Here is a 25113-nt window from a genome sequence, read left to right on the forward strand (position 1 = left end):
AATTCGTTCCTCTGCATTATCTAGTCGGCTTTGCACAGCTATTAGATCATTCCTCATCTCTGTCAATGAGTTTACCCATTCTACTTGGCTCTTCTTTATAGCTTCAATTTCATTTTTGACATATTTTATATCTCTAAACACTATCTCTTTTAATTCCTTCAGCAATTTGATCACTCCTTTTTTGAAATCTTGATCTAGTAGGCTATCGATATCTATTTCGTTGATCTTTCTTTCAGGGGATTTCTCTTGTTCTTTTAATTGGGAAAGGTTTTTCTGCTTCTTCATCTTGCTCATACCTCTTTGGCACTGTGGTTTATGGAGTATCAGTTGTTTATTTTGGTCCTTAAGGATTTTATCTATCTGATGCCTATTTAGGAATAGAACTTAGGAAAAAAAGAAAGAAAAAATAAGAGAGAGAAAGAATTTTAAAAGAAGGGAGAAAGAGGGTTTGAAAACAGTCTATAATGAATAATAGAAGAGTGAGTTGAAGCAGAGTATTAATCGGGTTGAGACGTCCTTTTGAAACCTTTACAAAAAAAGGGGGGGGAGATGAATAGATGTATTTGAAACCTGTGTCTAATCAATAGCAGGACATCAAAACCCAAGAGAAATAGAAATGAATTAAGAAGTAAAGATTAAGAGAGTAATAGAAAATAGAACAGGTAAAAACAGATTAAAAAAAAAAAGGGGGGGGGGTTGTCGGTGTTCTCCTGGAGTCTGTGTGCTTTTAATGTGAAGTCTTTCTGTCTTCGTCCTGTTTTGGAAGCTCAGCTTGCTGTTTTCAGAGGCCCTCCGTTGGCGCCCTCTTCTGTGCTGCTCCCAGCACCTGTCGGCAAGCTGATCGCGCCTCCTCCTAACACTGGGTCAGGTGCAGCTCTCTGCTGTGGGAGGGCGGGTCGCTGCCCCTCCGGATGCCGCAGTCAGATGTTGCAGACTGGCCGGGTAGGAGGGCAGGTCGTGCCCCCTCCCAGCACCTCGGTTAGGGGCTGTGTTCCTGCCCGAAAGGCGGGGGGGGGGGGGGCCGCTCTCGCTCTACCTGCGCTGCCGCCGGTAGCTCCGTTGCTCTGTGCGGCTGCGCGTCCGCCCTCGGCGCTCCGCCCTGGTCGGCGCTCCGCCCTGGTCGGCGCTCCGCGGGTGGGCTCGGGGAAGACCGAGGGACAGCCCTGTCCCTGCTCCGAGCCAAAACCCAGCTCCTTGTTTGTCTCTGTGGAGCAAGTTCTCTGAGGGACCAGGATGGAAGGATCCTATCTACCCCGGGCTGCAGGCCAGTCTCAGTCTGGCCTTTGAGGCTGCTAAGCCCTTCGGTGCGGATGCAGGTTTCAACCCCGCCCCCGCTTGAGTGCTCAGCGCGGAGGATATGGCGGCTGTGCCTGAGCCCCGCCTCTCTTCCCCCGAAAACTTTCCGCGGGTTTTCAGAGATGGGGGTGTGCACCCTTCCCCCGAGAGCACATCAACCTTGCTGTTTTATGGAGGGCCCAGTTTGTTCTTCCCTGTGCACCCACAGCCACGGCGCGCAGCCCCTTGCGTTCCCCCGGGGCTGCCTCCATGCAGCCGCCCCCGTCCTCCGCCCGGCTTGTGCAGCCTGGCCCTGCCCGCCGCTGCCGGGCCGCGTCTCAGGCTGGGTGCCGGGGGGATGCTCTGTGCCCGTTTAACTTAGTTCTGTTAGTCAAGGGCTGCTCTGTACAGATCCGAGCCTCGGAGGCTCCCCCTCCATCCCGCTGGCCTCTCAGTGGGAGAGGGGAGACCCAGCAAGAGAGCGCCAGTCCTCTTTTGCCGCTCCCTCCCCGCGGGACCCGTCCCGCGCTGCTTTGCCTTTTGTTCTTTCTTTTTTCCTTTTCTCCTACCAGATTTTTGGCGTCTTTATCTTTTGAAGAGGGCGATGTTCTGTCGGAGTTCCACAGGTGCTCTGGTTGGCTGAGTGGGTCTATAGATGTGGGTCTTGGTGTATTTGCGGGAGAGGGTGACCTGCGAGCGTCCTTCTACTCCGCCATCTTTGAAACTCCTATAGATGAAATTTCTTTTTAATAGCTTTTTTAAAAACTAAGTTCTTTCCTCTAGTTCTAGTGAATGTCTTCAGTTACATTTCCTTTCTTCAGTTTTCTAGACTGAATAGTTCCTATTACGTTGACTTAAACTTCATATGAAATTTCTTCCTCTCCACAATTATCTTCAGTTTTCTTATGCTTTTTGCTTATGAGCTATACCAGTAGGATGTTTTTCTCTTAAAGTTGCAAGGATCATACAAAGAATTCATGGACCTATTTTCTATGTGTGTATTTGTGTATGTTTGTAGGTATCTATATTTATATGTAATTTTTTTCTGAACCACTTGAGAATTTAGGAGAAAAAGTAAGTTATTCTGAAATATTTTATTCTGTATTTCTTGAAAACAAAGATCTTTTCATACATAATCATAATGTAAGATCATAATGTAATTATCAAAGTAGGTAATTTTCATTTTTAATTTTTTCTTTTTCCTTTATTAGTAAGAATCATATCAGGAGATACTTTGACATATGTAAATATCTTATCACTAGTTTTAGCATCTGTGATGGGCAAAACGGTGTCCCACCTCCCCACCCCCCTCAGGATGTCCTTGTCCTAATCCCTGGAACTTGTGAATATGTTAGGTTACAAGGCAAAGGGGACTTAAAATTCCAGATGGAATTAAGGCTGCTAAGAAAAGGAGATTACCATGCATTATCTGGATAGGCACACTGTAATCAAAAGGGTCCTTAAAAGTGGAAGAGGGAAGCAGAAGAGAAGGTCAGAGTGAAAAGGACTTGACCTACCATTGCTGGCTTTGAAAATTGAGGTAGGGGGCCTTGAGCCAAGGAAAGTGGGCAGTGTCTAGAAGCTGGAAAAGACAAGGAGATGGATTTTCCTGTAGCGCCTCCCAGAAGGAAGGCAGCCCTGCCCACACCTTAACTTTAGCCTGGTAAGGACCCATGTCAGAGTTTTAATACACAGAACTGTAGGATAATATAAGTTTATGTTGTTTAAGCCACCGAGCATGAGATAATGTGCTGTGGCAGCAGTAGAAAACTAATACAACATCCACTGGTGATTCTTGCCCAGATCAGTTATTATTATGGTGATAGCCAAATGGTAATTGTATAATAACATCTTTTCTTCTATACTTTCTACTGTAAGAGTAATAGAAATTTTGGAACCATATTTCATGGGCTTATTTGCACATTTAGATATTACATTGACTGTGCTTTTTTCTTAAGCTGTGAAAAGTCACAGGGCAGGGGTAGGGTTGTGGGGATAAGGAGGAGGAGGAGAGTAGGGGTAAGAATCTTGTGTGGCAGTTGACTGTACATTATTCTTTCCCCATTCATACCTATCAGGATCCATCTAGGTCCTGTTGAAATGTCACCTCTTTCATAAAGATTTTCCAGATTCCTCCAGGCAAAGGTGCTGAATTTCTGATCTCCTTTAGCAAATTTTAATACATCTACTTTATTATGTATTTCAGTCATAAGGGTGGATGATTTATCTTTTCTGTTAGATTGTGAACATTGGATTGTGACCTCCTTGAGATAGAGCTGCTGCTCTGTGTTTTTTAAAATTGAGATAAAATTCACCATTTTTACCACTTAGAAGTGTATACGGTTCAGTGGTTTAATATGTTCACAATGTTGTGCAGCCAGGGTGTATCTAATTCCAGAATGTTTCCATCACCACAAAAAGAACCCCATACTTCCCAGTTCCTCCCTTTGCCTATTCCCTTGCAACGTGAATCTACTTTCTGTCTCTATGAACTTGCCTGTTTTGGACTTCATTTAAATGGAATCATATAACATGTGGCCTTTTGGGTCTGGCTTATTTCATTTGGCATATGTTTTCAAGATTCATCCATGCTGTAACGTGTATCAGTACTTCATTCCTTTTTATGGCTGAATAGTATTCCATTGCGTGGCCATACCACATTTCGTTTGATGGATGTTTGGATTGTTTCCGGTTTTGGGCTGTGAACAATTTGTGTATAAGGATCACATACTACATTTGGTCTTTATTTTTATTTAATTCCTTAAATGTAGAATGATGTCCCAGCCATTTTTTGTCTTCAAGACACTGACTCTTTTTTAAGAGTCCGTGCCCCTTGTTTGTAGATATTCCACAGTTTGGATTTGTTTGACCATTTCTTCTTGATTAGATTCAGGTTAAATGCTTTTGGGAATATTACATAGGTGATATTGCATATTTTCCATTGTAGTACATAAAGATGTGTATATTGGAATTTGTTCAGTGACTATGGAGATTAGAACCAGAGAACAGAATATGACTATTTCATCCTTCTCCCAAATCAATCCAATGAAATAAAACTAGAGCAATCAAGAAATCCGCAGTTATTGGACTATCAAACTTCAAGTTTTGGCCTGATGTTTTTCATAAAACTGTGGCAAACTTGTTCTTTTAAAATCATCACTTTGTTTATAAGAAATGCTAGTTTACGGAAAGAGCACTGGTCTAGATGACAGAAAACTTGAGTGCATGAGATGTGAATTGTTTTACTCATTTGTTTACTTAAGAAATATTTAATGATCACCTCTTAACTTCATGCAGTTGTCATGTGTTAGAGCTAACTCTAGTGTTGATTGCATTTGGCCATTAGGGTGTCATTTACTTTTTCCAGAGCAAGTCTGTACCTGCTATACCTTCTGTAGTAGTAGAAGCCTTGTAGTCAGTTGAGGAATAGAATAAAAGAGAAAGGAGATGGACTACATGCATACCAGTCCTTAGCTTAGCTGTAGACAGGAGACCTAACTGAGGGAATTTCTCTTTTCTTTTTTCTTTTCTGTTATTTTCTCTTCTTTTCTCTTTTTGTCCCTCTTCTCCACACCTCTCCCCCATCCTCCTCTCCTCTTTCTTCCTTTAAAAGTGTGTAGTATGTAAGCATATTTATAGGGTGATGGTGAGGAACTACTAGAGAGGTTGAAATTACAGAACAAGGGGGTAATTATTAATTAGCATTACTAATAGACTAGCAGAGAGGAATAAGAGAACACAGCTGGAAGGAGAAGCTTTAAGTACACGAAGCCATCCCATTGTCTTTAAGGGGAAATGTATAGAAATAGATCAGTCAAGGTGTATAATGAGAAGGAAAAGGGTTAGGTAGTTGAAGGAGTCTGGTGGCCTTTATTGTTATTGATATATGAGTTAACTTCATCTGCCAAGAGTGAGTTTGGGCAAGGGACTTGAAAAGGGATGAAGGTTTGTAGTAGTTGACCAAGGATAAGTAAAAGAATTTATGAGTAGTTTTGAGAGCTTGAGAATGGATTTAATTGACTTAATTCTTCAATTCAGCATTTTTCTCCACCTAATTTTTTCCATATGAGAAGTTGAATTGAAGATTGAAGGTTTGCAGGAGTTGTGGAGTGATGGGGTAAGGGCGGATGGGAGTTAAGGGTGCTGGTGAGAAGGCAGTGAAGTGATTGGTGATTGGTTGTACATAGGGAAAGGAAGCACGTGTGGGCAGGAAGATGCTGATAGACTCAGTAAGGTGAGGAAATGGGTGCTGACTGGATGCTTTGATAAAGTCAAAGAATAGGTAAGGAGTAAGAGGTCATGGCCAGAGATCAATGTTTATGGTTTCAGAGATGGAGTAAATGTGAGTGATGATGTGGTCCAGGTTATGGCCACTGGAGTGGATTATTCAAGTGGGGTGAATGCAATTGTATTCATTTAGGGGAAGAATAGTTGAGGTGTGCACATTATTTAGATTGTGCTTTGAAATTGCCTAGGATGCTGGCAAGATTTATGTTGGTGAAGTAGAAGGATCTCAGAACTTAAGTCCTCATTGAATGTGGAGAGTGAGGTTGAAATGGGTTAGGTAATAACATGGGAAGCTCGTTAGTGTACTCCTCAAAGAAAAGGGGATTTGTACACAAAGGTAGATGACTGATAGCCTGGAACTGGCAGTAGGAGAGCTAGGAGAATACTGACCTCTCCTCTCCCTATTCCGTGTGCTGGGTGTTGGAGAACGGACCACATTGATTTGATTGGGTATTGTAGAGCAAATCGTGGTCTAGCAAGAGAAACCAGACTTCATACTGTTAATGGCCAGGGAGATGTAAGACTATAGAATTTTTTTTTGTAATGAAAGCATGAGAGTTTCTGAGACCCCAGTAGAATTGATTCGGAAGGAGGAAAGAAGCAGGATAATAGGCTGAGGGTGGAAAATGTGGTGGGATAGTGAGACAGTTGTTTCAAGAATGTGATGGGGTCCCTGTGTGATGTACAGATTACCAAACAATATTTGATTAATTTTGAAGAATTATAAAATAATAGAAAATATTAGTAAAATTACTGACATGTAATACACTTAGAAGTGATATAGAAATATAGCCTGACAATATTACACTAGTAAAAACTAAAAATGTTTATTTCCTACTTGCGAGTAATAATGTGTCCACTGGGTGTCACTGTGGCTTCATATTTAGTTACACACAAAAAGTAGATATAAGAGCTTTGTGTTTGTGGAGTCATTGTTACACAGGTCTTCTTCCTACTTATTTTTCTTTTCCGCAGCGAATTTTGCTAATATTTTTTCCTGTTTATTTTTAGATACAGTTATTTATCACCACTGCAAATAAAGCAGATACCTATCCCTAAACTGGCTGCTCCAAACTGTCTTGTTGTTACTTGGGTGACCAATAGACAGAAGCACCTACGTTTTGTAAAGGAAGAGCTTTACCCTTCTTGGTCTGTGGAGATAGTTGCTGAATGGCACTGGGTAAAAGTAAGTTCAGAAGTTAACTTATTTGTTAATAAAGCATGACATATAAGTCACATAAAGATAGCATCTACTTTTCAATGCTTAACATGTCACCACTCTACTCCTTCAACACGGTCTAATTAGAACTTTTCCTTTGCTGCTAAATACTTTTATGTTTTTATTCTCAAGGCTTGTTACCTGTTTGTCCTGTGTCTTTTTGTATTAGAATCCCAAACTGTTGGTCTTAGAGAATCACTGAGGTAGATACCAGGATGACATTTTTAAAAGCTCTGATATCTGTAGTTTAAAAAACAACAAACAAAATTTGTCCATCACTAAATTTGTCCATCACTAAACATAGAAATTTGCTTACTGTTCATCTTCTTCCTCTTTACTCATTCACAATTTCAGCTACCCTTTGTGACTTCTTTTCTTCTTTCTTTTTTTTTCTTATGTTGCTGGGGATGGGAGGGAGAATAGCAAAGAAACCTAGTGTGGAAGAGGTGGAGAAATTCTGCAAGCAAGGCTCTTTATACTTTAAATCTTAACTTAGTTCCTCAGTGCCTATTTTTGAAAGAAATGATTCCAGCTCTGGGATTGCCTGAATGATCTTTAATAACTCTGGTTGGTATAAGAATACCAAACATAACAGAAAAGTAAGGCATCAGTTCAGAGTTCATTGGACATCCTTTTGAAGATACGTTGTCTACTTAGATGAATTCTACAAAAGCCCTCCAGATTGTTAAAAAGATAAACCAGGTTATTATGGAGTGAATGTTTAACACTTATATAATGTTAATGAATAATGGTTTATACATTTCAGACAAAGGAGAGTTCTGTTTTTATGTGCTTTGTGGTCTACTGAAATAGCTTCTAAAAGTTGTGTGCATTGTTTATTTGCACCTATTTGATGGAATTTGGAAAACAAACGCTTAATGTTGTGTCTTTGCTTTTTACAGTTGTACCTTGGGATTAGCTTTTGTTGATTTGCTATCGGACCATAACAGGAATATAAAACTCTATTCCATCCTGTCTATTATGACAGCTATTTTAGTCAGAGACTGGGCCAAAGTCCAGAAAACGGTGCTTACTAAAATCAAAACCAGTAAAATGTTAATACATAAAAACTAAGGCTATTCATTTCTAGTGGTAATAAGTTTTAAGAAATGGTATAATATAACTGTAGTTTAAAACAAAAACTTAGGAAACACTTATTAGGTAACTGCACATATTGTTATAACAGGAGTTATCTGCATTGAGTATAAAGGATATCTAAAGATTAAGAATTTGCCAGTGTTTATACAGCACTGTGTGTGGAGTAGATGCTGTTTCTTATGGGCCCCAGAGGTGATAAAAGGACTGTACTGATTTGTTTTTTTTTATTTTTGGTGCCTCAATATAAAGTAAAGTGTTCCATAGATAATAGATATAGATATTCCGATAGTGGAAATATGTACCTCCGTGCATAATTAATGAATTGATATTGTTTATATAAATTGTGTTTTGAGTTTGATTAGCTACAGTGAGTCTTTGAGATTCTGATCCCTCTGGGGTGAAATGATAAAATTGAATTTCTGGATTTATAATGCCAGGAGATTAGATCATGTATTGTGTATCTCATCAATCCTGGAGCTTCTTTCATTAATTTTAGCTCTGACAGTATTTAATGACACTATTTCCTATAAATAAAGGAAAATCCTTTATTATAATCTTCTTAGTTACATTGCCAGTAATAGGTAGATGTTATTTGAATGAACAAATAAATGAATTAATGATGGCATGGTTTCTAGGAATAAATTCTAATAAAAATAGAGATTTTTTTTTTGTGTGCAAGGTGATAAAATGATATTAAAAAATTTTTTTAGTCCCTTATAACTTATCCACTTTGATAGTCACTAGCAATATGTAGCTCTTTAGCACTTGAAATGTGGCTAGGCCAAACTGAGATGTGGTGCTAAATGTACAATATAAGTCTTCTGGGTTTAGAAGACTTACATGAAGGAAGAATAGGACACAGGTCAATAATTTTTTGAATTGATTATATATTGAAATGATAATATTTTAGATGGTAGATTAAAATATAATTAAAATTAATTTTAATTCACTCTTTTTACTTTTAATGTTGCTGCTAGAAAATTTTTATTATATATGTGGCTTGCATTTGTAGTTCATATTATATTTTTATTGGACAGCACTAGCCTTGAGGTTTAATAAATTTTCTATGGTGGAAACTGTATAGTGGTAAGAGAAAAACCCCTTTCTTGGATATTTACAGATGTATGGGTTTCTTCTTCTTCTTCTTCTTCTTTTTTTTTTTTTTTTTTTTGACTCCTTATCAGATCACCAGTTCTGGAGAGTTTGTGTTCCCATTAGATTCTCCACACAAAAAGCCTTATGAAGGTCTTATACTGGGAAGAGTTCGAGAGAAAGGTGCTTTACTATTAAGGTAGGAAAGATGATTTTTCAAAATCTTACACATGTATTAATTTGGGGGCTTTTAAAATTATTAACACAGTGGTCATTGGTTTCCCTTAATTTTCATGTTTTTGAAAATCTGGCAATGGCCCAGACAAGAGAAGTGTGACTAGTATGGCACACGAAATTTTATATAATCTTTTGTTTTATCTAATGTGTAATAGTCATTATTGTAGAAAAGGAAGTTATCTGAAATTTCTTAACACTTAAATTGTTGATTTTTATTATTATTTCCATTCTTAAATTTACTATAAATTCAGATACTATTTGAAAGGTGAAAAATATATAAAGGTAACTGTGGCTTATATGTAAAAAATTGTCGTTTAAAATATAACATACTTTGTTGTTCTGTTCTAATAGGAATGCAGATGTAAAAGAGCTCCGCATTCCAGATCACAAGTTAATTGTCAGTGTGCCCTGTACGCTTCACTCACATAAGCCACCTCTTGCTGGTATGTTTTTATAAAACAGAATTCTTATGAGTTGTGTTAAATTGTAAACAGGATTGAATTTAGTATTTGAGTGGTCTAGACATATGGAAATTAAACCAGATATGTTATTTTAATTAATATTCTAAAATCATATAGCAGAATTTATGAAGTAGAGAATAGATTATTTTTTTGTTTTTTTGCTACAAGAAAGCTTTATTGTTTCCATTTGGTCCATGGCTTGGGAGAGGGCTCCAGACAGTTAAAGTAGCTGCCTGGTGCAGCAGGGAGGGGTTCAGGCAGAGGCCCTGACGCCAGGGGGATGGAGACGGGCGAGCTCTGGAGGCGCCTCTTCCTGCTTAGGGGTGAGCCTTTCAAAAAGGTACCCGCCCAGCCCCGCCTGGGGGCCGGCCAGCCTGTAGAGGTCGGTCAGGTGGTCTCCCATCTTCTTGATGCGTCTCACCTCCTCATCTAGCAGGTGGCTCCCCAAGAAGGCACAGAGATGGGAGTCTGTGTGGGCAGAGCCCAAGGCCTGCAGATCCAAAAGGGCCTGTTTCAGGTTCTTCTCCAGGCCCATGGCAGCTTCCATGGAGTCCAGGGCTTTGCCCTATTCCTCTTGGGACGGTTTTGGCTTGTCTGGGAGGAGGGCACTGCCACAGCGCTGGTTTTGCAGCTTCAGGAGGCGCTCGGCCAACCCGCGAAAGAAAGGAGGGCCTTTGCCCTCCAGAGCCGGGAGGTGGCGGCCGAAGCAGAAGCCCAGAGAGAGGTAGGTGTAGGAGGCCCGCTGGTGCAGGGTGACCAGGTGGTTGACCGCGGCCTCCACTTCGGTGGAATAATTCTCAAGAATCTGGGAGGTCATCGTGGTCTGCAAAGAGGAGCAGCAAACCACAAAAAACCGATATTGGTTGGTCCCGGAGGTTGTGAGTGGAAAGGAATTTAGAGGATGGTCGAAGGTTGGAAAAAGGGTCTGTTAACGTCCAAACGCGGTTGAAGCCGAAGACAGATCCGCGTGACCACCCAGAGCACTGTTACTAGTTTTATATTACGTCAGCCTTTCCTCCTATACCGTGTCTTAGGTTCCCCTTACTCTCCAAGGTGTTACCCTATTACTGGCCTCAACAGAATGAAGACTGATGGCGCATCTGAAGACTGTAGTTCTGCTAGGGGCTTTATTGTACTTTATCCGTTGCTTGTTCTAAAACTAGGAGCTCTGAATAGCTGTCAGAGAGATGGTTAGAATTCCCTTGATACCTGGTATACACACTCAGTTTTATGTTGAGGTAGTGTTGCTTTTCTGAACCATTGGAAAGGTAATTGCTGCAGCTTGCAATTGTTACTAGTCTTAAAGCTTTAGCATAATGTTCATTAATGAAACTAAGCAGCAAAGAATAGTGGAAAGTTTTGGCTTTTCAGATAGACTAACATGAGTTTGAATCCTGGCTCTTCTACTTGAGTGAGTTACTCTAATAATTTTCTTCCTCAAAGTTGTCATTTAAAGAAAGAATAATGGTATTTAATCTTTCAGAGTTGTGAGAATTGGTTGTATTATACTGGAAATTCTGTAGCATATAGTAGATCAGTAAATGGTAAATTTTTCAAGTGAAAGAATAAAAATACAGGAATGTAAGTCCTTGAGAGAAACTGAATTTGCTATTAAAATCTTTTCTTTAGGGATATATATATATATTTTATTAATTTGGTGGTCCTAGCTTAAAAAACCCCAAACTTTCAAGCTGCCACTCAGGAAAACTACAGGCCATCAGCCTATCAAATTGTTTTGCAGAATGTGGGATAGTTCATGAGCTAGGACACGTAGGAAAGTGAATTCAAATTCCCAAGAGAATGTTTATTGATAGCACTTAGGATTTCTGTTATCCTTAATTGCTTATGCAGAAGAATCCTTAGTGTTAATTCACTTGAAAAATATTCAGATGTCTACCTGTCGATCCATTCTTTGACTTAGAGGGATTCTTAGTGAATAATTGCCTTTAAACTTTGGACTTTCATAGATTCTTTAATGCATTAAACATTTGACTTAAATAAAAAGTAAAACTGTACTATTCTTTGAGAAAAAAACTATGTTTGGCACCAGTTACACTCAGTGGAGGAAATCTAATTTGTACTCTCATTTGAATTTTCTTTATTATTTGGTGAATACAAAGCTTAATTTAGGGCTTGTCTTAGGGCTTTAAACATCCAAAAACCAAGACCCAAAACCTTTCACTGCCAAATGATAAACTATTTATCAATTCCTTTGAAATAGAGTATGTTTAAAGATTAGTCTTAAGATACAAAGTTTTGTAAAATAGTGATTAAAATTAGTCTTTTATTAATACTAATAAGAGCCTGTATTTATGAAATGCAGTTCTGCCATATTCCCAGTAGAGAGCAGCACAAACACATTTTTAGCATTGAGAATATTTGAAAAGAAAAATCAGACTTTTTGGGGAAAAAAATCTGTGTGACTCGGTGTATGTAATTCTTATGTTTGATTAAGTACCGGTAGACAAGTATTTGTAATCCTTTATTTTTGAGTTCATGTTACTGGATAGCAAGTGCCTGTATTTTGGGTACAGAGCCACACAAATTAAAGCCATCAGAAAGCAACTCTCAGATTTCTGCAGTATATTTTACTCTGATATCGTAACTGTAGAATTTGGAATAATACATGTTTCTATATATGATGCTTAGAACTTTTACATGAAAATGTTCTTGAACTGCTTTATGCAAATTCACAAAATGAAATGTTCTCTCTTTTGCTTCTACAAACACCAAACTTTTTTTCTTAAACAAGTTTTAATTTCTTATTTCTGCTACAAAAAGTAAAAAACACCAAACTGGCAGCATATTCCATTTCAAAGTGGTACATTTACTCTTTTTAAGTGCTGAAATTTCTTCCTATAGATTGAAAGATAAGACAACAATAGCTATGACTTACAACCTAACAAAAGTGTATATTCTTAAGTTTAAAGATTTAAGGTAGAAAAATAATGAAATTAGAGTATTTGAATGAAAATTTTATTTTTCATATTTTACCTTAGGGAAATTTCCACTCATTTTTACTACTTTGCTCACTAACAGTTTGTATCTGAAGAGTTAAACATAGTTTGATGAGATCCTGTGCACTAACATTTGAGCCACTTTTCCCCCAGTCATGCCCCTTGCTCCTAGAACAGAAGGGGAATGACTGGCTGTGTATGGATTACTTCCTTTCCATTGGCTGGAAGTATGTTTTACTAATACCATATGTTACACACTTATCTCTCTATATGTCATATTCATATTTAAATTTATACATTTGATTTGCTTTTTAAAATTGAGATATAATTGACATGTAACATTGTATTAGTTTCAGGTGTATCATAATAATTTGATATATATATATAAACTGATTATAATAAGTCGACACATAGTCACAAAAATTTTTTTTCTTGTGATGAAAACTTCTAGGATCTTGCAGTTTCTTTTACATTGTTATTTAAAATCAGTAAGAATAAAATATTTCCACTAATTTGCCTTTTTTGCTCTGTTTTGAAATTAAGCATATGTGGTTAACATAAAATCATTACTGCTTGATTTTCTGCTTTTCTTAACTGGGAACGAAAAAAATCTGTGCAGAAATGTGTTACATTGATAAAGTTGGAGGTGGTAAATGGGTTTAGGTTTTATGTATTTTTCCACTCTGAGTACCCGGCCATCTTTTTCTGTTAGATTGTGAACTCTTAGAAAACATGGATATCTGTTTCCTTTATTAAGTCCCATAGCACTGATTATAATGGGTGCTCAGAAATAGTAAATATTTTTGACTGGCTTACTACAGTTTAGACTCCAGTTTAAAATTCTAAAATAGAGTTGCTAACATCTTTGTACCGAAAAACTGAACAAACAAGCAAAAACAAAAACACAAAACCTTGCTTCATTATAACCTTAGACCACATCAAAAGTTAATTGAGGCCAGTAAGGCATTGAATTCATGGGGCAAAAATGGAAAAGTGATATAGTTTTATTGTTCTCTAAGACTCTGGGGAAATCTTTCTCTTTCAAGTTTAGTATCATTTTAATTATATACTCATGAAAAGATGAGAAATCTCTTGTCAGCATCTCCTAGTTGTTAAAGCCCTAGTTTGAGTTTTGTTGAGTTACAGATATGAATACTTTTAGTTCTTTTGATTTTTGAGAAACAGAACCAGTGCTTTCAGACAGATGAACAATTAATTTGCTATGAGAGCAACTGAAGAACATTATGAAATATAAAGTTTTTCGTATATTATCTTTTAAACCTTATGCATATCGAGTATTCCTAAGGTACCCTTATTGTCCCTGAAGGGAATTTGATGAACTTCTTCCAAGCTTAATCTTGTATAGCAGTTAAGAACTATATTTTGCCTGTCCTAGTGACTTTTTATACTTGAGTTGTTATTTTCATACCCACTTACTTGTAACAGAACATATGTATACAAAAAATATAGCTAACCAGCAACATGATCAAGGTTAAATTGATTTAAATATTTGTCATTCAATTGAGCATGTGCTTTAAAAAAAAAACTATTATGGAATTCTCTCTTTTCTGTTAGTTTAGGTCACAGCTATTTAGCTAACATATATATGAGGTACCATTTTCCCCAACAAAATACAATTTTCAGTAGTTACGAATACTTTGAATAAGGAATGCGTAACTGTGGAAATAACATGGTGAAATTTAGGTAAAAAGGGTCTATAATTTGGAAGTGAAGAAATGTTTTCAGTACTACCAAGTTATAGCTGAGGAGGTAGAGTTATTTGTTCATTATGTGTTCTGAATATTTCTATCTGTCTCCATTTCTTACATTAAAGTATATGTTTGCAGGGACTTCATTTTCTCTTAGTTTTTAAAGTGGGTTGTCTTTGTATTGTTCCTATAGACTTCTTTTTACTCATGGATTACATTTATTAAAAAATAAATGAAGTCAGTACTCAGGAGGTATGTCAGCATTATTGAAAACTGAAAAGTCACCTGTGTGGGTGTTAAAATCCTCATTTCTCATCTCCAGATGAAAACCAATAAATCAGAACTATTGAAAGTTTTGATAGTATTGTTCTCAGTCTCAAGGGTGCTTATTTCAGATGACTTCTAACTATAAATAGTAAAGCCTGTGATGAAATCCTTGAAATTAATTTGCTGTTTTTTTTTTTTTTTAAGGAAACATTTCTGCCTTTCTTCTCTTAATTGCTAAGGGAAATTGATTCCTTTCTGAATAATGATTTTTTTGTTTTTTCTCTTTTTTTTGGACAGAGGTTCTAAAAGACTATATCAAGCCAGAGGGGGAATGTTTGGAATTGTTTGCTCGGAATTTACAGCCGGGTTGGACTAGTTGGGGCAATGAAGTTCTCAAATTTCAACACATGGATTATTTTATTGCTCTGGAGTCTAGAAGCTGACTATGCTCTTAAAATTGTGTTTTTCTTTAGTTTTCCTCCCTTCATTCTAATTGATTTTTCCTTTTATTACCAACCAGTATGCTTAGAAATTTAAACAAGACTTGGTTTTTCAGCAAAATGACTAGAAGTGACTAGCTTGCATGTAATTTTGAGATAAATTTTACTTCAGTTGTACTAGTATTCCATATTATTCTGGACCCACTACAAATAAAGAGATAAGCAGTTAGAAAAATGGCAAGACTTTGTTATTGAAAAAGTTTGGAAAGCATGCACTGAGGACCGGAGGTCATAATTCTGCCTGTGGATGTGTTTTGTTTGGCCCATTTGGTGTTATGAAGATTTTTTGAATCATCAGTTAAAGAAATCAGAAATTTCACATATAAGACCAGATTTCGGCCTTTCTTTAAACATTAGAAACTCTATTCACACCGTGGCCTATGTTCTTTCCTGGCATCAATCTGTGGGACCCAGTGGTGGCAGCTCCCTTGGGAAGGGCCATGAACTCTCCAGTCCACCACAGTAACACTTGCCCCATGCAGTTCACTTATATTGTCTACTTGGCCCCTGGACCGCCCAAATTTAGAACCTCTAGTATACTGTTACATACTGGGAAAAATATTCAAAGGCCTGCCAAGTACTGCATCATTGTACTGAATTCATGAAACATTTTTTGGAGGGTTTTAAAATTGCATTCAAGGTCACTTTTCAAGCACTTTTTAGTTTTGCTTGTCTTTCTAGAAGGAAAAAACTTCTTATAATAATGTCAGAAAGTAAACACTGCTTATGATTGTGAAAACTTTTTTTATATTATTTACAGATTTTCTACAAATAAACATTTGTTTACTAAGTATTTTTACTGAAATGGTTCTTTGAAAAGTATGCTGATTTATTCTATATAACCTTTAAAATTTTTTTTTAGGTATAATTTTTACATAATAAAACTCTGCAATTTTCAGCATAGAGTTCAGTGAGTTTTGAAAACGTATTTACAGTTGTCTATCTACCACCATAATCATGATATAGAACATTTCCTTCACCCTCCAAAACTCATATGTCCCTTTGCAGTCAGTCCCATTCTCCCATCTTTGGCCCTTGGCAAATAATGATTTATTTTCTATCATCAGTTTTGCTTTTTTAGAATTTCGTAAATGGTACCATAGAATATGTAACAGACTGTGTTTGGCTTCTTTCACTTAGCATTTTGAGAAAAGTATACTATTTACAGATTTGTTACAGATATCTACTAAATAAAATGTTAGACTGAAATGATTATCTGTCAAGGTTGCCAATTTGTTTACTGATTTTGCCAAATAAAAATGTTATTTTTGAGGTTTGTTCGTTCTTTGAGCATGTGAGTGATAGTATCAGAGGCATAACTTTATATTTATGGAGGTATTCTAATCTGTTATTTAAAAGGAAAAATGTGTTAAACTTGAAGTGAACTTCTCACAACCTCATTTGAAACTCTTTTTAGCTTGTGGTATTTATAGATTTTATGTAGTTTATGGAAATATTTTATTCTCACCAAGTTTTTGGACTTTTATTTTTGCATCATAGATACTGATAATTAAGAGAGAAAAAGACAGTTTTTATTCACTGAGTCTAGTATTAAAGAGGCAGAAGTTCTAGTCTTAATTCTGCTCCTAAGGTGTACATCTCTGGGCCTTGTTTGTAACACCTGTTTAATTATTGGGCTCTTTTTTGAACAAAGGATAATTCTGCAAAATAAAGCAACAACATACCTTGTAAGAACAGAAAGGCCAGACTAAGAACATTGAACTTTGACTTCATTACTGATAAGGTTTAGCCAATTGACCTAGTGACTTTATTATTCAGTTTATTTCATAGTATGTTTTCATCCAGAGCTTTTTATACTATCTTTAAAACTTGTGAAGATTTTTTTTTTCCTGTCATATTATTTTTACACACATAAGTTCTTTTAGGATTCTTGGAAATGCTCAGGCAAAGGGATAGAGCTAACATTTATTGAATAGTATGTGTTACTTTTTTTTTAAAATTAATTAATTAATTTATTTTAGTGTTGGTGTGAGAATTTTTTTTTGACATTTTTAAATTGAGTAATAGTCATTTTACAATGTTGTGTCAAATTCCGGTGTAGAGCACCATTTTTTAGTTATACATGAACACACATATATTCATTGTCACATTTTTTTTTTTGCTATGAGCTACCACAAGATCTTGAATATATTTCCCTGTGCTATACAGTATAGTGTGTGTTACTTTTTGCTGTGCTTTTTACACATTTTATTGTTTCTAATCCTTACACAGCCCTGAGAGATATCTCCATTTAATAGTCAAAAAAATGAGGCCAAGGAGACTATTTTGTCCAAAAACTTGTAGTAAGTAATGAAACTAGGATTAGAATGCACAGTTCCCAGGCTCCAAAGTCCATGCTGTCTTTCATATAAGAACATGGAAAGCCAAAAAAAATGGTTAAGGATTTCTGAAGTGGTATCATTGCGTTGTAGCCTATTCCCTGTAGCACTAGTGTGTGGTTTGATTTGGACCTACCCTGAATTCCATGCAGTCACACTGGGCATTCCGCTCAACCCACACAAAAAGCCTCCCAGCCATTTCACCTCTACGTGGTTAATGGCTGACCTCACTCAAGAAACTGAGGAATCTTGCCTCGTAAGATCGCATCCTTGGAATTCTCTTTCTCTCTACTCTCTTTCACCCTCTCACACAAGGTCCATTAGAGTAAAATCACAGAACATTTACTCTTTTGGAAGCAGATCCTCTTTAACTTAATTGTTTTTGTCACTCGTTTTCCTTTCTTGTTCAGCCTTTGTACCGTCTAGTCGGTTTGACTTACTTTCTTTTAGTTCTCTTGGCCACTGTAGGTGCAAGGTCTTTTTTGTATTTAAGGCAGTAAGTTCACTGTAGCAGTCACTGCATTCTGAAGACAACTTGCCTAGGTTTGAACCTCAACTTTTTCAGCTATTAGCTTTTATTTCTGGTAAGTTTCTGTGCCTTAGCCTCTCCATCCGTAGACAGGGGCAGTAATAATACTCAGCTCATAGAATTGTGAGAATTAAATGAGTTAATGCATGTAAGGCACTTAAAACAGTGCTTGGAATACTGTAAGCACTCAACAAATGTTTGGACCCCTTGCGTACTTTTTAATTTCAGGTCAGAAAGATTGTCTATCACAGTGTGTGCTCCAGGGGATTCACCTGAATGTTGCCCATATAATTTTTTAATCTAAACATCATATTTTCTCAATCTTGTTCTTGAGATCAGATTTCCTAGCCTGCATTTGATTTTATACGTGAGGAATCTTTGAAATCTTCCTTTGTTCCTATTGTGGTCCTGCCTAAAAACAAGTAATTAAAAAAAAATGAAAACAAAGGGCACATGTGGCTTTGGGCTTCAACTCTTGATTACATGCTGCCGTGCTGACTGAGCCGCCAGTTACTTCACATTGTTTGATGACATCCACAGGTGGTTAATTGGTGGCCTTTCTGATGTTTCCTCTGTAGAGACCTCAGGCACATGGCACATTAATTTTGGGTTAAAATAGATCTGTTAAACTTTGCTGGAGATGTCAGGAACTTGATCTTTATGTACAACAGCAATGGACTGAATGTTTGTGTCAAAATTCATATGCTGAAACCCTAACTTTCAATGTGATGGTATCTGGAACCACCTCTAAATATTTGAAGCCTTTAGGAGGCAATTAGGGTTAGATAGGGCCCTCATTATTGTCCTTATAAAGGATATTAATCCTTTCTAAGAAGAGGAAGAGACCCAGGATCTCATTCTTTGCATGCAAGCACCAAGGAAAGGCCATGTAAGAATATAACCAGGAAGAGGGCTCTCACCAAGAACTTGACCATGCTGGCACCCTGATCCTGGACTTCCAACTTCCAGAACTGTGAGAAATAAATGTTTGTTGTTTAAGCCACCCACTGTGTGGTAATTTGTTACAGCAGCCCAGAGCTGACTGAGGCAGCCATAGCCACCTAAGGCATTTTCCAGTTGATAAGGTACAAAATAAGTAAATAAGGCTTGTTTCTTCAGATGATCTAAAAGGCACCAGTGGGTAGTAGGTTTCTACTCTTGAATGTCAGCATTTGAGGGAAGCCAACATCACTGTGGACTAGTGGTCTTGGAGGAAGATGGAGCGGCTAGTACATGACTCATGTCTGAGCTTTGCTTTAGTTGCTGCCTTTGCTCTGCCCTTGCCGTAGGCTCTATCTACCTTGTCCTGTTCTAGTCATCCTAATTCTGCCACTCAGACTCACTCTTACCAGGAACCCCTAGGTTCCTAAATCTTTCTTTTTCAGGCTTGCTACTCTAGAGACATACTTTTAGTGAATTTTTATGTATTCAGCTTTAGTGAGACATTGGTTTTTACTGATTGTGATTCAGAGGATGATTATAATCACCTTGAAAGGCTTTTCCTTCCTTAAAGTTGCTGTCTTATTCACCTCATTTGACTCATGTACCACTGGCCTGCCACACCCTGGGAAGCACCACGGCACTGTTGGCATAGTTTTCTGATTATCAGAGTTCTTTTACTTCAGTTATGTCACTTTATCCTCAAAGCAGCCTTAGGAAATTGTAGTTATAATGAGGGACCAGGTTCATAGAGGCAAACTGACATGGCTGATAAGTGATAACCAAGACATGAATTCTATTCTGTGTCCTAAATTAAGACACTTTCTGTTGTACCATGTTTGCCGATGAACTTGAGATCTTAATAACAGGCTCGTCAGCTACTAATCAGAGGATCCACTGTGGGACCTGAAGCAAAATTAGAGTGGTTCATGTGTAATCATCCAAACATACCTTCCTCAGTATGTGATATCATCAGTCTTGTGTTATTAACATAGTAACACAATATTTTTTGTTAGCGATTTTAGTGACATTGGTTGTACTGATAGCCTGAGTGCAACTCAGAATCGCTCAGAATCAGATGGGCTGCTAAACCCTTTGACATAAGCCATTAGCGCACTTACCATATAGCTGTGTTTTCCTCAGTTAGATTAGTCATTTTAAGTTCACATTTTTAAGGAAGCCCTTCCACAAGATATAGGCTTGGACTTGAAGGTGGCTGTTCAGATTGTTAGAAAGGGGACATTAATGTTAAGTACAGGTGCAAATTATTTAATGCACCATAGTTATCTGCTGTTAGTGTTCAGATGCATAGACCAACCCCAAACTCCACAGAGCGTCTTAATTAAATTCATGGCTCTGTTGACCAGTCTGCTCCAGCTTGAAAGCAAGTCAGAATACCAGAATAACATGATAACTCCACAAAATATTTTCCTCTAAATATTTCTACAAGTTAACCTAGATCTTCTGGGGCTTCTGTGAACTTGAGTGGAACTCGGGTTTTTTCAGTATCAGTCCAGATTCTAGGGACCAAATAGAAACAAATTGATCTCTAGGAGTGGGGAGCTTGAAGAAAACTTTTTTCCATTTACTTTTTCTGATTAGACTTTGGCCTATTATCAGATAACTGTAATACAACAAGGAGGTACCTTTGGTGACAGCTAAGGCAAATGAATGGTCGTTTACAGTGTTAAAATCATTTTGGGGCAACATCTTGAAGGGAAAATGTATGGTATTCAGCTTGATTTTTAGCTGCTTCTCCCATCATTACCTTTGTAAACCTTAAATGCTAGTCAAACTAACTATTACCTGAACTGGGGACTCTGCTTTTGCTCAAGGACCTTCGTCTGTCAGGAAAAAACTAGGCTTTATTGACCCTTGATATTTAGCTTCTAAGTGAGTTTGAATAATTATTTAAACTATTTTATCCTGTTTTGTTTCCTTTTCTGAGGAATAAAAGGTCTAACCTTTGAACCCTGTAGAATTATTAATGAGGATGAAGTGAAATAACATATGTGGAAGTGCCTAGCATAGGGCCTGGTATTCAATATATATGCTCATTTCTCTTTATTTACAGCCTTCCTGGCAGTACCTCTTATTTTGTGATCCACCTTTTAAAAAAAAATCTCCTGCAAGAAAGCTTTTATTCTTGCTTTTAGAGCCACTTTTCATATATATGGATTATTTAGATAGGTTTTTCCTCACATTTATCATGTGAAATGGTTTATTCTGTAGGTGGCTCACTTTAGACTTTACATCTTCTCAATAGATTATGGGAGGTAGGACAAATTTTAATTTATGTTTCTCTTACCAGCATAGCTGGAACTGCCATTATTTAATGAATGAATGAACTGACCCTTGGCTTCCAAGTATCTTTTGAGTTCAATTTAATAGAGAGGACTCTTGCAAGAAGCCATTAGAGCGTAACAAACCACAGTGTACAAACACTACGCTGCGAAACAGTGGAAGTGATGCACAAGTTTAGAGAAGCAGATCACTTAGAGATCACTAAGCAATATGAGAAATGGAGAGCATGAACCATGTCGTGATTAAATTTTGATTTATTTTCTTACTCTAGGTAGTGGCTGTAATGATGTTACTAGACAGTAGGCAGCTAAAATGTGCAGGTTCAGAAGAGTTACAAGGGAAGCATTTTGTTCTTTCTAGATTGTAAGCCTAAAAATTTTTTTTTCTTGGAATACAGAAGATAATAGTGCACACTTTTTTTTAATCAGTTTAGCAGAACTAGAGGCTAAATTAATAGGGTTGTTTTTTTTTTTAAATCTGCTCTTCATTTTGTGCCTTCTGAAAATGTTTATTTGGGCATTTTTTTCTACAGTTGTCTAGGAGGCTTATTTTTTAATTTTTTTACAGTTGCATTGAGGTGTAATTAATGTAAATAAATTGCATGTATTTATAGCTTATAGGTTAATGAGCTTTGACTTATGTGTACACCTGTGAATCCACATCACAAACAAGATAATAAACAAGATTGTCATCTAAGATTTTCTCATGGCCCCTTATAATCCATCTTCCTTAACCACCCCTCCCCACCCTATCACCAGGCAATCACTGATCTGCTTTCTGCACTATAGAGTTGTGTGCATTTTCTGGAATTGTCTGTAGATGAAATCATACAGCAAGTACTCTATTTTTCAGTCTAGCTTCCTTCACTCAGCATAATTATTTTGAGATCTTCCATTCTGAGTGTGTGTGTGTCAGTAATTCATTACTTTTTATTGCTGAGTGATATTCAATTGCGTGGACATACCATCTCTTATGTATTCATGTATTAGTTTTCTATTGCTGCTGTTACAAATTACCACACTCATAACGGCTTGAAACAACACCTGTATTTACCATACAGTTTTATAGGTGAGAAGTCTGGGCAGTCTCCGCTAGGTTCACTGCTCAGGATCTCACAAGGCCAAAAACAAGGTGTTGGGTGGGCTGAACTCTTATCTGGAAACTCTAGGGAAGAATCCATTTTCAAGGCCATTCAGGTTAATAGCAGAATTTAGTTCTGTTTCCTTGCTGTCTGTTGGCTAGGAGTCCACTCAACTTCTAGAGACTTCTCTCTGGTCCTTGCACATGGCTCCCTTGATCTTCAAAGTCACAATAGCACATTGAGTCCTACTTACCCATTGACTCTCCCTCACTTCCCTTGTGCTTCCATCTAGAGAAAATTCTCTGCTTTTAAAGGGCTTTTGTGATGAGATTGGGCCCACCTGGATAATCTCCAGGTGTATATGCTTATGTTTGTCATATAGTGTAATATAGTCATGGAAGTAATAGTTCATCACATTCACAGGTTCCCACCAAACTCAAGGGGAGGAGGTTATATAAGCATGAGAGTCACTGGGAGTCATTCTTAGAATTTTGCCTACCACAACCCAACCTCTGACCCCCAATGAGCCATGCCTGTCCCACATGTGAAATACATTCACCCTATCTAGGTTTCAAAATGGTATTATGCCATTACAGCATCAGTCCAAAGTCCAGAATTTCATCAAAATTCTCCCAAATTGCATCATCTAAATCACATAAATCAGATTAGAGCAGACTTCTGGTGTATTCCATTAAGTACAGGTCCTGGGCAAAATTTCTCTCCATCTGTGGACCCGTGGAACTAAAGAAAAAAGTGACCTGCCTTCAACATTCCCACAATAGTTGGACAAGCATAGCATAAGAATTATAGACATTCCTAGTTAAAAAAAATAGGGGGAATGGAAAAATATAATGGTTTTACTTGTCCAAAGCAGTTTAAAACTCCAGCCAGGTAAACTCCAGGCAGAGTTCCTTGATTAGAGCTTCAAGGCCTGATAAAAATGGGTGGTTCCCAGCTCTGGTTCCGCCCTCTAGGCATTTGTTTTTATCCTTTGAAAGCCATCCTTTTCTGTGAAAACTAGCAGCTGAGTTGTTTTTATCACCTTGCTTCCTATCAGTGGAATTTGGGGAATTTGACAGTCTTTTTTTCATTTTATACTCTCTCCCTTGCAGCTTACTTTGGTTTTGTGTTTACTGATCTAAAACTTTCTTTGGATTTTGTTTGGAATTCAAGGGGATTGATTCACTCCTAACAGACTAGAGGCAAATCCACATTTTTTTTTTTTTTTTTTTAAAGCTGTCTGTTTTTTGGCTTCTGCTGAGATGGCTGAGAGCCAAGGCTCTCAAACTTCCTCGGGGGTCCTCTTGATTGATTGAGAGATCTGTTAGGAACATGCTTAAATCACTTGGAAGGATCTTTTGTGTGGCTGAATACTCTGACCCTTTCATCTTTCCAAGGTTTCACCAAACTGTTCTTTAGCCTTGATTCCAGAAGCAATCTCTTACTTTTATTATCTCTTGCCATCTGAATAGGCCAGGAATTTTCCAAATTAGCAAGTCCTGATTCCTTAGCAGTTGCTTCCTCAATTTATCTCCTCCTGTATTTTACTATAAGCAGCAAGAAGAAACCAGGGAGAACCTTCAGCCCTGGCTTGGAAATCCCCTCAGCTAAATATTTAAGTTCGTCACTTTTGAATTCTCCTTTCTTCTATATAACTGCAGGATATAATTTTGCTAAGTATTCTGCCTCTACGTAACAAGGATTTCCTTTCATCTAGTTTCCAGTGGCATGTTCCTCTGAATTCCTCTCAGTTCTGAGTCCTCATCAGCAGTGTCTTTAAAGTCCATGTTTCTACTAACAGTCTGTTCAAGACTTCCATCCTGCTCCTCAGAATCTTCCAGTCTCTGCCCAGTACCCAATTTCAAAGTCACATTTTAGGTATATGTTATCACAGCACCCCACTTCCAGGTACCAAAGTATGTATCAGTTTTCTATTGTTATATAGCAAATTACTACATAGTAGTTTTAAACAACACCATTTAAAAAAAATTTCACAAATTTGTAGGTAAGAATTCCAAGCAGACTAGTCTGGATTCTTTGCATAGAATCTCACAAGGCCAAAAGCAAGGAATTGATCAAGCTGGACTCTTGTGCTCTAGGGAATAAACTGCTTCCAAGCTTACTCATATTGTTGGCAAACTTCAGTTCCATGTGGTTGTAGGACTGAAGTCCCTGTTCCCCTGCTGGCTGACAGCAGGGGTGGTTCTCAGTAGAGACTGCACCCCCTCCATCTTCAGAGCTGAAGAAGTGTGTCAGATCCTTGTGTTTCTAATCTCACTGATTTTACCTTCTGCTATCAGCCAGAGAAAACAGCTTTTAAAAGGTTGTGTGTTTAGATTGGTTCACCTGGAGAATCTCCATTTTGCATACAAGGAAACATAATCATATTCGCAGGTTACAGTCACACAGAGGAGGGGATTATACTAGGATGTGGGTCATTGGGGGTCATTCCTGGAATTTCCCTACTATAATTCTGTCGGTGGACTTTTGTGTTTTTTATAGTCTGGGGCTATTATAAATAAAGTTTATATGAACATTCCTGTGTGAGTTATTTTCATTGCTATTCTACAAATGATGAAAGGAGACCCAAGGATATTAAGTATATACCCAAGGTCGCACAGCTAGTAAGTGGCAAAACTAGGACTCAAAGGCAAGTAGGCAGGATTATAAACCATTTAATGTCCATTATCCACAGCTCTTCCCACCCATTATGCCAGTTGCTCTAAGTAATGCCAGAATATGCTGTTTTTAGCACAAGTTTTAGTGCTTTCTGGTTACACATATGGAAATGAATCAGCATGTACCTGTTTTTCTCTAGA

The 25113-nt window shown here is 37.6% G+C and overlaps 1 protein-coding gene across 2 annotated transcripts in view; it reads left to right on the forward strand.

The window, feature by feature from the left end:
- Window positions 1-25113, forward strand: part of METTL4 (methyltransferase 4, N6-adenosine) — an 89789-nt gene that overhangs the window by 19590 nt on the left and 45086 nt on the right. The window contains exons 6-9 of one of the 2 annotated variants that reach the window (XM_010958074.3): window positions 6574-6748; window positions 9064-9170; window positions 9560-9651; window positions 14900-16378. In XM_010958074.3, coding sequence (XP_010956376.1) covers window positions 6574-6748; window positions 9064-9170; window positions 9560-9651; window positions 14900-15045 — 520 coding nt within the window. In that variant the 3' untranslated portion in view covers window positions 15046-16378. Of the gene's footprint in view, window positions 1-6573; window positions 6749-9063; window positions 9171-9559; window positions 9652-14899; window positions 16379-25113 lie in introns of those variants that run through there. The other variant, XM_045518894.2, reaches the window with a different exon arrangement.

The sequence above is a fragment of the Camelus bactrianus genome, chromosome 24 (assembly GCF_048773025.1).
Source record: "Camelus bactrianus isolate YW-2024 breed Bactrian camel chromosome 24, ASM4877302v1, whole genome shotgun sequence".
Classification (NCBI taxonomy): Eukaryota; Metazoa; Chordata; class Mammalia; order Artiodactyla; family Camelidae; genus Camelus; species Camelus bactrianus.